The sequence below is a fragment of the Thamnophis sirtalis genome, unplaced genomic scaffold (genome assembly GCF_051295495.1).
Source record: "Thamnophis sirtalis isolate CommonGarterSnake01/CBP01778 unplaced genomic scaffold, rThaSir2_p1.2 scaffold_2, whole genome shotgun sequence".
Classification (NCBI taxonomy): domain Eukaryota; kingdom Metazoa; phylum Chordata; class Lepidosauria; order Squamata; family Natricidae; genus Thamnophis; species Thamnophis sirtalis.
The window spans coordinates 97,661,857-97,675,377 of record NW_028261382.1 but is presented as its reverse complement, the minus strand read 5'-3'; the positions used below and the strand labels follow the sequence as shown (position 1 = coordinate 97,675,377).

Here is a 13,521-nt window from a genome sequence, read left to right as displayed (position 1 = left end):
ATTTTGGTCTCTGCAGCTGCCGCCGCCGATTCAAGCGATAAAAGATAAAAGCCCGGCTTTTTCTCATTGGATATGGAGGCTGGGGGGGGAGGGGAGGTGTAGCTGCTGTGAGATTTGGGGGGGGGGGTGTCCCTAAAGAACAGACCCCCCTGAGATGCAGCGACATTAGCTCAGCCCCCAGGTCCTCTGCGCAGAAGGGCCCACCTTGTCTGGGGGGGTGAGGCTACCGTAGAGCCCGTTGCTCCAAGGGACTGTGGCCCTGGGGGCCCCTCCCTTCCCCCCTTGCTCTCTGCACCCCAAAGCCCCCGGGTGAGCTCATGCAGGAGGCAGGCGTGAGGTCAGGGCTGGCCTGTCTGCCCGGGAAGAGCCCTGCCTAAAAAGGAGAGGCTGTGCGGGGACAGCCCAGGCCGAGCGTCCGTCCGCTGGGACTCAGGCATGCCGAGAATGTCTTGGGGCAATAACTCTGCTAAACTTTGGAGTCTTTCCCCAAATATGGTGCGCAGCTTCAGCCACCGAGGAGGGGGAGGGGCGGTGACGTCACGGGCCGGAGGGCCGGAGCCTTTTAGCCCCTCTCCTGGGGCTGCGGAGTCCTGGCAGAGCAGCATCTTGGGAGCCTCCGAGCCAGCACAGCTGTAAGTGCCTCCCTGGCCCACTCGGCAGGGGCTGCCTGGGGGGGGGTCTGCTTTGCTCCAGAGGAGAGAGGGGCTTTCTGGAGGGGCTCCCGGGGGGGGAGGGCAGGGAGGAAGGCGAGGTGAGAAGCTGGGCTGGGGCTGAGCATCCCTTGGTCCAAATTGAGCCTCTGCCCCAGAGAGAAGCAGAGCGGCTGGGAAAGGCTGCCTTCGTAGGCAGGGCAAGGAGGGCAGAGGGTCCTGGGTGGGGCCTTGGCATCTGCCAAGAGCTCCCTGGGGTGCGCTCAGATTCACTGCTGTCCTTCTGGCCGGGAGACGGGGGGGTCTGGGATTCCAACAAGGCTTTGAGGGGGACGGGGGCTGTGAACGGAAGGCAGCAGGATTTGCCAAGCGTGTTCTCAGTGTGCCCAGACGGGCGTGGCGGCTGGGAGTGGCTGGAGTTTTGGTCCTGGACGGGAGGGAAGTGAGGCTGCAAAGCCTGGGTCGGCCAGGCACGAGAGCAGCTGGGCTGGGCGCACTGAGGATGGCAGCGGGATGCTCCCCCTTCCTGCACGTGAGGGCAGCTGTGCTGGGCAACGCCTGCTTCCCCTGGTCTGGGTGTGGGAGCAGGTCCCCCCCCCTCTGCAGGGCTGGACCTCTGGGACTTCTGCCTCCTTGCCCGGCAAGACCGGCTGGAGATACAGGATGGAAGTCGGCAGGATCTTGGGACGGATCTGCCTCCTGTTTGTTGCCGTCAGATCAGGGAGAGGTGCAGCTGGGGCATCCAGCCGTGACTTCTTCAATGGGCAGGCGAAGAACGGCCAGCTGGCCAAAGCCCTGGGCTGGAGGAGCAGCAGGAGCCCCTGGGGAGCATAAGGGGCGGAGTGGCGTGAGAGGAAGTGGGCAGGAAGTTTGGTTTCCCTGTGTCCCACCCTGCCTAACAGCCATGGGGAGGCCTGGGGGCAACCGATGGAAGCCTGTGCCGGAGTGGCCTCCCATTGTTTTTCCTCCCTCCCTCCTTCCCTTCCTTTCTTCCCTTCCTGGTGGCAGAGCAGCCCAGCTGCCTCAGTCTCCTCGCCTGCTGCCTCCCCCAGACCCGTCCGGTGGACATGGCAAACAAGGGGCCTTCCTTTGGCCTGAGCAGAGACATCCAGGCCAAGCTCGAGAAGAAATATGACGATGAGCTGGAGGAGCGTCTGGTCGAGTGGGTGGTGGCCCAGTGTGGGGGCGAGGTGGGGCGCCCCGAGCGAGGGAGGCTGGGCTTCCAGGTCTGGCTGAAGAACGGCATTGTGAGTATGGGGCTCAGGGGGGAGGGGGGCAGGCCCAGTCCTGGCAGGGGCTGCAGCTGGGCTTCTGTCTTGGCAGATCCTGGGGAAGCTCATCAACAGCCTTCATCCCAGCGGCTCGAAGCCTGTGAAGATCCCGGATCCGCCCCCCACCATGGTCTTCAAGCAGATGGAGCAGATCTCCCACTTCCTGAAGGCAGCCGAGGATTACGGGGTGGTGAAGACGGACATGTTCCAGACGGTCGATCTCTTTGAAGGTCGGTGGGGGGGGTGGGGGGGGACAGAGCTTGTGCCTTTGCTCCAGAGCCAGAATCCCTGCTGGCCTCCTTGTCTGAGAGAGGTTGGGACCCAGTGGGAGCCCATCTCCCCCAGGAGCCCTTCCATGCTCAGGCTGCCAAATTGCCCCCAGGGGGACCCCTTTCCTGGTCAGACTGGGGGCCAAGGGAGGGCTCCTTTCAAACTCGAAGGCCCCAGGGAGGGGGGGCTCTGGAGCTGGGGTGCTCCCTGGCCAGGCTGCCCCCCTGTGGGAGACCATCCCAAGGAGGGCTCCGTCCTCACCCCAGCTCTTTTTCCCTACAGCCAAGGACATGGCAACTGTCCAGCGCACCCTCATGGCCTTGGGCAACCTGGCCGTGACCAAGAACGACGGGCATTTCCAGGGGGACCCCTCGTGGTTCATGAAGTAAGTGGCAGCGGAGGTGCCCCCAGCAGCTAAACTGCTCCCTGCGGGGAGGCTCTGCTGGCATCTTCTCTCTCTGTCTCCCTGTGGGAAGCGATTGCCCCCCTCGACCTCCGGTGGCAGAGGCTGCCTTCAGGGAAAGCGGAGCCTTGGCCCGCTGGGCACAGCACAAGGGCTTGCCAGGGAGGGCGCCCGATGCCCAAGGCTCCATCGTGACCCCCTTCTCCCTCCCCAGGAAGTCCCAGGAGAACAAGCGGGACTTCTCCGAGAGCCAGCTGAAGGAAGGCAAGAATGTGATCGGCTTACAGATGGGCTCCAACAAAGGGGCGTCGCAGGCAGGCATGACGGGCTACGGCCGGCCCCGGCAGATCATCAGCTAAGCCCAGTCCAGCTGCTGTGCTGCCCCCCACCCCCCCAGCCGGCCGGTCTTCCCGCTCTTGCTGACAGCCGGGCGAGCTCCGCCCCACTGCTGCCGCCGCTGCCACCGCCAGGGGTACGCGCAAGGGACCTCCCCACCATGCCCCCTAAGCAGTTCCCGGAAGGGGCGCCGTGCCCAGAGGCTTCTGCTGCTGCTGCTGCGTAGCAACGGCCAGCCAGGCAGCCAACCTGCTCCAGAGCTGCTGGCCTCTGCATGCTGCCCGCTTCACCCGCCCGCCCACTGCACACCCTCCCGGCCTGCTTTGGCCCTGGCACGCATCCTGGGGCTGCCGGAAGGCTTTGCCCAAAACCGCAGAGCTGAACTTGGCTGAAACTGCCCAGGAGCCTCTCTTGAGAAACTCTGCCAGGGGCGCAGAAGGAAGCTCCCCTTTTGTACTTCCTGGGGTTATTCATTGGATTAAAAACTGAATCTTTGGGGTCCCTTGGCTACATCTGAGTTTCTTCTCCGCCTGCTCAACTGAGGGAGGGACACGGCCAGGGCCTCATGCCCCCATTTGGGCAAGTCCAGGAGGCAGGGGGGGGGGGCTGGCCCAGAGTTCCTGCTCAGTTCCCCCTTCCAGCCGCCCGAGGGGAGGGGAGGGGGGCTGGGTCCTCCTGGGTCACAGAGGGAGCGGAAGGGCTGGGTTTTCAACAAAGGTTTATTTTGGAAAAGTGCAAAAGGAGAATCCTGCCCGCTGCTCATCCAGAGCCAGAGAAACCAAGGGAGGGTGGGGGCCTTGGGAGAGGAAGGCAAAGCCCCACGGGGGGGGGGGGGGAGGGAGGGTCCCGGGAGTCTGAGGGGAAGGACCCCTTGGGGGCCCTCTGAGCAAACGCCCAGCCCCTCGGGCAAGCGCAGGAGCCCCGGCAGAATCTGGGGCCGACTCCAGGCAGGGGGCACAGCCAATTGGCGCAGAGTGCAAGATAAGGCAGTGGGTTGGCAGGACCAGGAGCTGCCGGGGCGAGGAGAGGAGCTCTGGGTGCAGCAGGAGTCCAGCCCACGGCCACAGCCCCCTTCTGGCCAGCAGCAGCCCCTCTCCTCCCCGTCCTTCGGCTGGACTGGTCTCCTTGTCCCTGCAGTGCCCAGCGAGGGCCCAGGAATCAACCCTTCCGGCCCGGCTTCTCGGGGAGCTGCCGGGGCAGGAGAGGCCTCTCTCCCGGCAGAGGGAGGCAGCACTAGCATGCTCAGCAAGGCACGACCGAGGTAGATTGCTCCTGCTCCAGGAGGTTCAGCAATCCTCTCTCCAGTGAGGGCCTGGAGCTCCCCAGCCCTCCTCCAGGTCTCGCAGGCCCGGGGACGGTTGCTCGGCTCCGGCCTCGGCTTCCTTGCACAGGGGCACCGTGTCCTCCATCAGACCTCCTCCTCCTCCTCCTCCTTCCGGGCTCCGGGAGGCCCGGCGGCTGCGGGCTGGGAGGCCAAAGGCCCGGCGGTCGCAGGTCACTTCCAGCAGGTAGTAGAAGGTCCAGAAGACGGCCAGGCAGCCCAGCAGCATCAGGGTCTGGGAAGGGAGCGGCAGGGGCTCAGGCCAAGCGCCGCCCAGGGGCAGCCCCGGCACCCTCCCTCCCTCCCTCCCAGCGCGAAGGGCCTCCTCACCTTGAGGGTGTTGGCGGTGATGGTGTAGGGCTGCTGCTCGGGGATCCGGAGCCCGGGGGGGCAAGGCGAGGCAAAGTCCCCGTCCAGGAACTGCCCACTCATGGCCTTCTCCAGCAGCCTGCAAGGGGGGAGGGGCCCTGCCGGTCACTGCAGGGGCAACGGGGCCCCAGGAGGACTGTCTCCCCCACCCCCACCGGGAAGTCTGGTTGCAGCCAGCTGTGCCAGGGGAAGCTGCCGAGAAGGCGCCTCCCTTGCTGGCCCAGGCGTTGCAAAGCGGGTGCCCGGACTGGGGGGGCTGCTTTGCCCTCCCCATGCCCCCCCCTGCTCCCATGGTCTCAGCATGCCCGTGGAAGTCGCCCCTCCCGTGGGCACGGCGGCTGCTGCCGAGTCTTCCTTTCACCTCTGGCGCTCCTGGATCTGCGCGGGGCTCCAGGAGGAGCCGTAGAGCGTCAGCTGCCACTGGTCCAGCCTGCCTGCTCTCGGCGTCTCGGCTCCTGAAGAAGCCACAAGGCGTGAGGGGCGCGAGGGGGCAGCCTGCTCTCCCCACCACTCAGCCGGAGGGCAGGAAACTCACCCACGTCCCGGATGGTCAGCCGGTAGCGGCCCTGGGCCTCCTCGCCCCAGCAGCGCACAGTGGAGAAGGTCCAGTCCACGAAGCCGGTGGGGTCCCTGCAGGGGAGACAGAGAAGCCGGGAGGAGGAGGAGGGGGGCTCAGACCCTCTATAGGGGAGGGGGCTTCTCTCCTTGCCCTCCCCCCCTCCCCCGACTGAGCCTGGCTACTGTCTGCCAGAGAAACCCTGTCGGGCCTTGAATGCCCAGCCAGGGCAGCTGCCAGACCTGGCATCTGAGGGAGGGTCCGGCCCCCCAGGGACCCCTTGGTTCTCCTGCCCCCGAGCAGCAGGGCACTCACGAGTCCATGCTGCGCGCTGTCCCCACCAGGGACTCCATGCCACTGGGACAAAGGAGGTGGATCTCCAGATTGCCACGGCGGGGGTGGGTGATGCTGACCGTCACAGCCACGTGCTCCAACGTCTTCAACCCCGAGGGCTCCAGGTCGGCTTCGGTCACTGAAGGGGGGGGGGGGGAGAGAGAAAGGTCCCAAATGGGGGCTCTGCCAAGGTCTGCCAACCGAGAGGCCTTCCGGAGGGGAGGGCCAAGAGGACCCAGAATACCCGCCTCTCTTCCCACAACTCCCAACACCGCCACAGACCCCTCCCCACGAGCCCCCCGGAGAGGCCTTTTCAATAGGGGCCGGATAAGCTCACAGGAGAAGCAATGTGGGAGAAGAAGAGCCGTCCAGAGTATCTGCGGCCTCGGACCAACTTGGATTCCCCCCGGCCGCCCAGCTGCTGGCAGGAACTCCTCCTCCCTAACCCTCTCAGACCCTCCGTGAGGGGGGGACCCTCCCCCCAGCAGCAGAGGGGGCTGCTGTGTTTGGCAGCATTGAAACTTGGAGCATCCCTTCCCTCCCCCCACCCCACCTTCAGCTGGAGTTCCTCCCCCAGGACTGACCCCAACCCCTTCCCCAAGATCTGGCATTTCCCCAGCCCTCTCGCTCCCCCCCTTCCTTGTAGGGGAAAGTCTCAGGCAGCCAAGCTGAAGCTCCCATGGGCAGAGGGGAGCCGGACCTCCAACCCTGGCCGAAGAGACAGCGGTCTCTGGGCTGAGCAGAGGATTGGCTGGCCAGTCAATGAAGCCACTGGGCTCCCGGGCTCCTCTGGTGCCAACCAGATGCCAAGCCAGTTGCAGGAGGGATCCGCAGAACCGACAGGGAGCCCAGCAGGAGAGGGGAGGACCCAGCCGGAGGAAGGCGTGGACGGAGGAAGGCCAAACAGAAGCTGCAACATTGCCTAAAATGGAGAGCCAGCGGCAGCCCTGGGCACTGGCCACCTCCACTGGCAGGGCTGAGCATTTCGACTCCTTTGGGTCCCTGCCCGGGGTCTGCCTCCCTGCCTGTCCCCTTCCCCCATGAAACGGGTGGGGCCCAGGCCCGATTCCCCAAGCCCCCCCCCCTCCCCAGGACAGACCGTTCCAGGTGGCTTCCAGCTGCCCCGGGTCCAGCGGATGGCCCTCCGCTCCTTCAGGAGGGGGCTGACGTAGGAGGCCAGATAAGGGACAGACTCCCAGACCTGCCAGAGGAGGAAGGGAGGATTCAGCTTTCCTGGTGCCACCAATGCAGCAGCCCCCCAGCCTTGGCAGACAGCCCTCGTGCCCGTATTAAGGCAGCAAAACGGCTGCCCGTCTTCCAGGGCATCTGAAGGGCGAGGCTGCCTTCCCTGCCAGCTGTGGCTTCATGGAAGGACTCCGGCCCCTTTTCCTGGGAGGCTCCAAGCCAGACAGAAGGAGAGGCCGCCTCTCTCCTGCTTACAAATACATTCCCCTCCCCAACGTGGCCCTGTGGCCCAGGAAGGCAGGGGGCACCTTGGCTGCGTTGACCAACCGCCAGGCGTTCAGCAGTCCGAAACCGTGCTGGTGACTGTGGCTTAGCCCAGCCTGGTTGAGGTCCCAGCGGGCACGATGGTCTTCATACTACGGAAGGAGGCAGCGGGAGAGCCGGTCAAGGCCAGGGGAGCCCCGGAGCCCTGATCCTGGTGCTGGAGAAGCCCCCGGACGGAAGGCCTCCCGCTTCCACGCGCATTCAGAAGGCAGGCCTGCCACAAGCCCACGGGGGCAGGGCAGGAGGAGCAAGGGGGGGCTCCTGGAGGGCAATGCCCCTCAAAGACTAGAGCGGCCTCAGGTGGTTTGGAGGAAGAGGACGGGTCCTCCGTTGAGGCAGGCCGGAAGAGAAGCGGCACCTTATTAAACAGCCCCCAGGATAACCCCCCACACACACACAGAAAAGGGAGGGAGGCTCCGGGCGATGAAGAAAGCCAGCCGAGGTCCCAACAGCTACCGGGGGGGGAGGGGGGAGGCTCTGTGGGCCTGGCTCACCTTGGTGGCCGTGAAGACGATGATGTGCTGGACGTCCCTCCAGGTGAGGCACGGGCGCACCTGCAGCATGAGGGCGATCAGCCCGGCAGCCAAGGGGGCTGCAGCAGAGGTGCCCGTGTGCCCTTCTGTGCAGCCGGTGCCCCTCTGCAAATCCCAGTCCGTGGTGGCCTGGCAGAGGAACGGGAGCCCTGCCTGAGGAGGGGCCGGCTGGGAAGGGGGGGGGGGACCCTGGACTCCTCAGTGGGGGCTGGGTGATGGGGGGAGCTCCCACTGAGGAGTCCAAGACACACAAAGAGGAGAGCCTCCAGAGTGGGTGGGGCTGCTGGCCCTCCTCCCCTCGCCTGGTCTCCCTCTGGCTGGGAAGGGATCTGGGCTAATCCTGCCAGGCACCCGGGAAAAAGAGTTTTTTTTCCCTCAAGGCCCTGCGGGCGGCCTAAAGGAGCCTCCGAGGGAAGGGGCCGGAGCCAGGCCTTTGCCAATAAAGGGGGCAAGGGGCCTCTGCAGGGGCTGGCGAGAGGGAAGATGTAAGCCAGTCTGGGAAGCCTTGAAGAGCCCACCTGGGAAGGGCAGGTGAAACCTTCCTTGGCATCCAAAAGGAGGGAAAGCCCCCCTTCCCTCCCCCCCCAGCATTGAGAGAGGGAGGGAGGGGCTGGAGGGGGCTCTACTCACAATGCTTCTCATCAACTTGTCTCCTCCGCTGAAGGTCACGGCCAGCATGGAGGCGCACTCTTCCGCGTAGAAGGGCTTGTAACCCATCTCGTCCACGGCGCCTGGGGAGCAGAGAGCAGAGACCCCCAGGAGGTCTGGCACTTGCTCGGGACTGCAGGAACCAACTGGACCCCTTCTGCCATCAAGGACCAGCATTGCCAGCCAGGGTGGTCTTGCCATGGGGCAGAGCCCCACAGGGTCTAAGGCCTCCCTTGCAGCCAACAGCCTGGCCTCCTTTTCGGTGGCTGCAGAGCGAAGCCCACCCCCCTTTGGGAGAGCCCAGAGACCCGTTAAGCCCCACCCACCCACCCGCCCACTGAATGACAGCCGCCTGGCCTCTTCCTGAGCAGCTCCCAGCCTGCTGCAATTTCCCTACAGGCTGGCAATGCTGCCTCCCTTCCTGGCCAGATGGACGAGGCAGATGGGCAACCTCAGGCTGGCTGGGTCAGTCTCTCTCTCTCTCTCTCTCTGGCAGGGAAATGACCACTCGGCCCAGGGGTGGGATCCCAATTTCTTTACCCCCCCCAGTCCTGTGGGCGTGGCTTGGTGGGCGTGGCAGCGGAAGGTTGCTGCGAAATCTCTCCGTTCCCTCCCGACCGGCAGAATCCGTTCTGCGTCTCAAGTGGCACAGGATGCAAACCGCTCCCCAAACCCCCACCAGGGCAGCTGCCCACTGTCTGGCCAGACAGGAGACAGCCTTCCCGAGGGAGGCAAGAGCCCAGTGAGCCCCACGCTGGGCTGAGCCTTACCGATGGTGACGGTGTAGATGGAGTTGGCGTAGCCGTCATAGTTGCAGTTGTCGTTGTGATGGCCGCCATTGCCACTGGCCACCACGAAGATGCTGCCAAAGCCTCTCCGGCCAGCAACCACGCCATGCTGCAGGGCGGCCTGTGGAGTGATGCAGGAGGGGTTGCACAGGTAAACCCACCAGCGGCTGCCCAGGTTAGGTGGTCTTAAAAGAACGGACCTTATAAATTCATATTAGCTTGGCTTTTCATTCTAGTGCCCTGGAGTTCCAAAGTTGACTTTTAGCTTCAGTGAACCTTCTCCCCAACTTCCTCATAAGTATTAAAAACAGGGGTGAACAGTGTGGCAAGACCCCGTAAAGGAGGGGCACAGGAAGCCAGATGTGGGGAGAGATAGAACAGAGGTAAAAACTGCTGACAGCTTAAGACATTATAGGAACTGCTCTTTCTTGTATTTCTCCTATGTCCTTTGCTATAACATTCCAAATGAACTTCCCCTTTTTGAAACGTCATGCTTGTCTCGTGTATGGAAACGCCTTGAGAATGCTCCGTGTGGAACACGGCATAAAAGTAGGATCCTGGGCAGAGCTCAGTTCAGTTCAGATTTTGGTCTGTGAACACGCTGAACTCGATGCATCTAATAAACCTGCTTCTCTCACCTTCGTGGTCTCAAGTCCTGCTCTTTCGTAATTAGATTACTAACCACAATCTGCCGCAACAGAGGACAAGCGCTTCAGGACAAGGGGTGCAACGCCCCACCCCCACCCCGGCCCTGCAGAAACTGTGCACCCCCCTTCTGCCCCGTTGACAGCCTGGCAGACCAAGAGAGCGGAGGCTCCTTAGCCGCCTGGCCCTGCAGACGCTGAGGCCCCACCGAGCGCCACCCGTGCTCTGCCTCCCTGCCATCCTCGGGCACCAAGCCCACCCACCCCCTCCTGCCTTCCTTCTCACCTTTCCAAGCTGATGGGGCCGTCCACTGTTTTGCCATCGTCGTCTGGGCCCAGCTGAGAAGGGAGAGGCAGAGGGGGGGGCAATGAAAGGCCCAGGGGGATCAGGGGCTCCCTGCCCCCACCCCAGAGAGAGAGGGAGGAGAGGGAGGGCATGGGGAGTGACGCGGGGGGGGGGGCTGAGCAGGAGTTGGCTTTCCTCTGAGGCCTGCAGGGGGGGTTAGGGTGGCCCCCTCTCTCAGCTCAGCCCACCGTGCGGGGCTGCCGTGGAGGGGAAAACAGCGAAGGTAGGACAAACATAGAGACACGGAACAGATGTTGGCGAAGGGAGGCCGTTCCTGCACACCTGCAGCTGTAGATGTCATTGATCTGGTAGTGCTTGTTGAAGGCCACGGCCTCCAGGCTGTCTGTGAGGGGCCCATCCAGCACCCGGATCCCTGTGGGGGAAGAGGCTGCCGGTTACTCCCCCTGCATGGGGGTGGGAGGGAGGGAGGGAGGGAGGGAGGGGTCTCCAGCAAAAGCTTCTGTCCCTCCATTGTTCCTGGGGCTCTTCCGTTCCCCAAAGCAGCAAAGGGAGCACAGAACGTTTCTAGGGCAGCAACTCCTAGTAAAAACTCAGAGAGGCTTGGAGAAAAGCCATTTTCTTTCATTTTAGTTATAACCAAATACCCCGGAAGTTGCTACGTCTCCAGTTCTGGACTGACTAATCCCTCCCCCCTGCCCCTCCCCCCCCATTGGTGGCCAGTTCCGGGCTGGGCTGCTCAGGAGGTGTGAAGCCCCCCCTCCCCCCCTCCCCCCGGTCTCTGACCTGCCCCTGAGCGGCTGCAACCCTCCCTGGCTAATTCACCTGGCCCCAAACCCCCTGCCAGGAAGGGCCAGCTGGGAGGGAAGGAACACTGCTTCCTGTGGGCCTCTTCGGAGCCTCCCTGGCTGGGTGGGGCCTCTCTGGGCAAGACTGGAGGGGAGAAAGGCAGCCTCAAAGGTTTTAACTGCAGCCTGTGGAACTCCTGGTTATCCCCAGAACTCCCACATGGGACCTTGTGACCTCGACAGCTGTTCTCGGTGGCTTCCCTGCCTGGTGCAGCCAAGGAGGCCCCTCTGCCCCCCGTCCTGGGCTTCCTCTCTCCTGCCAGGATGAGCAGAGCGGGGAGAGGCCAGGCCAGCTGAGCCAAGGCTGCCCTGACGGGATCAAGGCAGCCGTGGAAGGGCCACTTTCCTTCAGAGCCTGAGAGCTGAAGGGGGCCGAGCCTTTCTCTGTGCCCGCAGGGCAGCTGGGGGCCACTCCCGCTCTTCCCTCGGCGGCCTCTCCAGGTCATTGCTGGCATCATCCCGCCCCCCCCCCCGGTACCTGGCCCCCTCCCCTGCAGAACTGGGCGGGAGCAGCACCTGCAATCCGACTGCCGAAGGCCACGCCCACCGCGCAGAAGCTGTTGTTGGAGGCGGCCGCAATTTCCCCGGCACAGCGTGTCCCGTGGTGGTTGCCGTTCTCCTCGTCCGGGTGGGGCATGGGGTCGGGGTCGTTGGAGTTCAGATCGTAGCTGCCTTCTGGGCTCTGGGGAGAGAGAGCGGCCTGAGACCCCTCCTCTCCTTGGCCCAGCACGGTCCTGCCCATGGCCTTCCAGCCCCAGGGGACGCCCAGCCGCCCTGGCCCATGGAATCCTCCGCCAAAGGGCATAGAACCACCCCCAGCAGCCCCCCCCCCCGGCCATCCTGGGGCCAGGCCTTCTGGGGGGGAGGTATAGGGAGACCTTCCGGAGAGGCAACAGCAGCCCCTGAGCCCCAGGCCAGAGACAGCTGCTTTATAAGAGGCACCTCTAAAGTTTTCAGGGAGCCTTTGCTCCCCCCACCTGAAAAGGCTCCCCAAGGCCAGACGGCCCCTCCTCTGCCAGGAGGAAAACACGGCCTCCCCCGTGGACATGAACTTTGGCAAGGGGAGGGGGGCAAGACTCACATAGTTGGGCTGGATGTCCTTGATGGTGTGTTCAACACCATCATCCACCACCACCACCGTCACCCCCTGGCCTGTCACATTCCGTTCCCACACGCCTGTCACGTTGATGTCCATCCCGGGGCTCTTGCGGTTGTCCTGGTTACGAGAGAGCAAGCGTGGCCAGCAAGGGGGGGGGGGGAAGCAGTATCCCCTGAGGCTCCTCTGTGGGGAGGGCCCCTCCCACGCCCCACCCTTTCCGCCTGCCCCCCTCCATGGGCTGGGACTCCCCAGCAAGCAGGGGCCGAAGGGGGCTGGAGGAAGGGAGGCGGCTGTTGGCCAGGCTCCCCGTAGAGCCAAGGTGCAGAACCAGAGCCGCCAAGCCCCCCACCTGTCTTTGCCTTCCCGGCGGATTCCCCAACTCAGCCTCTTGGGGGTGGGTGCAGTGCGGGGCAACAGCGGGCACAGGAGGGGGGCTTACCAGGTGCCACTGCTGGGGGAACTTGGGGTCGTTGAAGTGCAGGGCGCGCTTGGAGCGCTTGAGGAGCCGCTGTGCCGCGTGCCACCCCACGCCCGCGTGCCCCGCGAACAGCGCCTCGGCCGCCCTGCGCAGCCCCACGGGGGCCGGCTCGGAGGGGCTGGCAGGCCGGTAGACCAGCAGGTAGTGGCCCTTCAGCTCCCCGATCCGGCCCACGTTGACCAGGCGGGCCTCCCGGGCCAGGTCATCGGCCAGCCGGTCCAGCTCCTCCTCGGGGCCGGTCAGGCGCACCGCCCACGCCAGGCTGTCCGGGCAGCCGGCAGCCGAGTACGGCCGCGTCCCCGCCCGCTGCTCCGTCGTCCCGAGGGCGCCGCAGCCGCCCAGCAGCAGCAGAAGGAGCAGCAGGAGCAGGAGCGGAGGAGGCGCCCGCGGGGGGCAGCGGCGAGCGTCCCCGGCGGCCTCCATCACCGTTCACTGCCATGGCGGGGCAGCATCGGACTAGCGGGCTGCCTGCAGGGAGGGAGGGAGAGGCGGGTGAGGGGACCGCGGGGAAGTCCAGCCCAGGACGGGCTCCGGGGGCAGCGCAGCGCCGCGAGGGCTCCCAGGGCGAGGCGGCTCCGCCCCTCCCGCAGACCCACCGGAGAGACGCGCAGACCCACCGCGAGAGCCGGAGCGGGGCGGGATCCGGCGGCGGGGAGGAGCTTACGTCACATCCGCTGCCGGGCGGGGCGAAGAGCGGGGGGGGGGCGCAGGTAGACGCAGTGAAGCTCCTCCTCCTCCTCGGGCGCCGCCCCTCCCGGCCGACGGGGGGCGCTGCGGGCGACTCGGGCTTTCTGTGCCGCCGCTCTGGCCGCTCGGCCTCGCGGCGGCCGCCCACCGGCAGGAAGAGCAGGCCTCGCGGAGGGTCGGGCAGGGCGCGGAGCGGCGGGCGAGGGTCCCGCGGCCGGAGGGGCAGGCTGAGCCCCGGACGCGGCTCCCCGGCTGCGGCCTCGGGCTCTCCCGGAGGGGCTGCGGCGCCTCCCCTCGGCCCGGGCGATGGCGTCGGAAGAGGCGGCTATGGCCGAGGCCACGAAGGCCCCCGCGGACTCCGGATCCCCCCGCGCACGCCCCGCCGCCGCCCCCGCCAGGTAGGCCGCCCGAGACCGCGGCACGGAGCGAGCCCTGCGGGGAGGGCGGGCGGGCGGGAGGACCTGCGCCTGGAGG

The 13,521-nt window shown here is 65.5% G+C and overlaps 2 protein-coding genes across 2 annotated transcripts; one reads left to right on the top strand and one right to left on the bottom strand.

The window, feature by feature from the left end:
* The first annotated feature begins 550 nt into the window (after positions 1–550).
* Positions 551–3,431, top strand: TAGLN (transgelin). The gene is made up of 5 exons (XM_087706465.1): positions 551–632; positions 1,659–1,897; positions 1,974–2,151; positions 2,474–2,576; positions 2,809–3,431. The coding sequence occupies exons 2-5, from the start codon at positions 1,718–1,720 to the stop codon at positions 2,951–2,953; spliced, it is 606 nt and encodes a 201-aa protein (XP_087562591.1). The 5' UTR covers positions 551–632; positions 1,659–1,717; the 3' UTR covers positions 2,954–3,431.
* A 636-nt stretch (positions 3,432–4,067) lies between these two features.
* On the bottom strand, positions 4,068–12,886 carry PCSK7 (proprotein convertase subtilisin/kexin type 7). Its single transcript, XM_087706464.1, is given in 17 exon segments — positions 4,068–4,486; positions 4,582–4,699; positions 4,982–5,075; positions 5,156–5,250; positions 5,492–5,648; positions 6,609–6,647; positions 6,650–6,710; positions 7,003–7,110; positions 7,513–7,680; positions 8,182–8,282; positions 8,970–9,108; positions 9,918–9,937; positions 9,940–9,968; positions 10,257–10,350; positions 11,300–11,465; positions 11,865–11,999; positions 12,322–12,886. Coding segments are annotated over 17 exon segments (2,256 nt in total). The 5' UTR covers positions 12,784–12,886; the 3' UTR covers positions 4,068–4,216.
* Positions 12,887–13,521: the final 635 nt, after the last annotated feature.

Bases quoted from the DNA above. Each gene is read 5' to 3' on its own strand.
- TAGLN (XM_087706465.1), top strand. From the start codon at position 1,718: ATGGCAAACAAGGGGCCTTCCTTTGGCCTGAGCAGAGACATCCAGGCC. The intron at 2,152-2,473 runs GTCGGTGGGGGG...TTTTCCCTACAG, and splicing joins GACGGTCGATCTCTTTGAAG to CCAAGGACATGGCAACTGTC. The intron at 2,577-2,808 runs GTAAGTGGCAGC...CTCCCTCCCCAG, and splicing joins GACCCCTCGTGGTTCATGAA to GAAGTCCCAGGAGAACAAGC.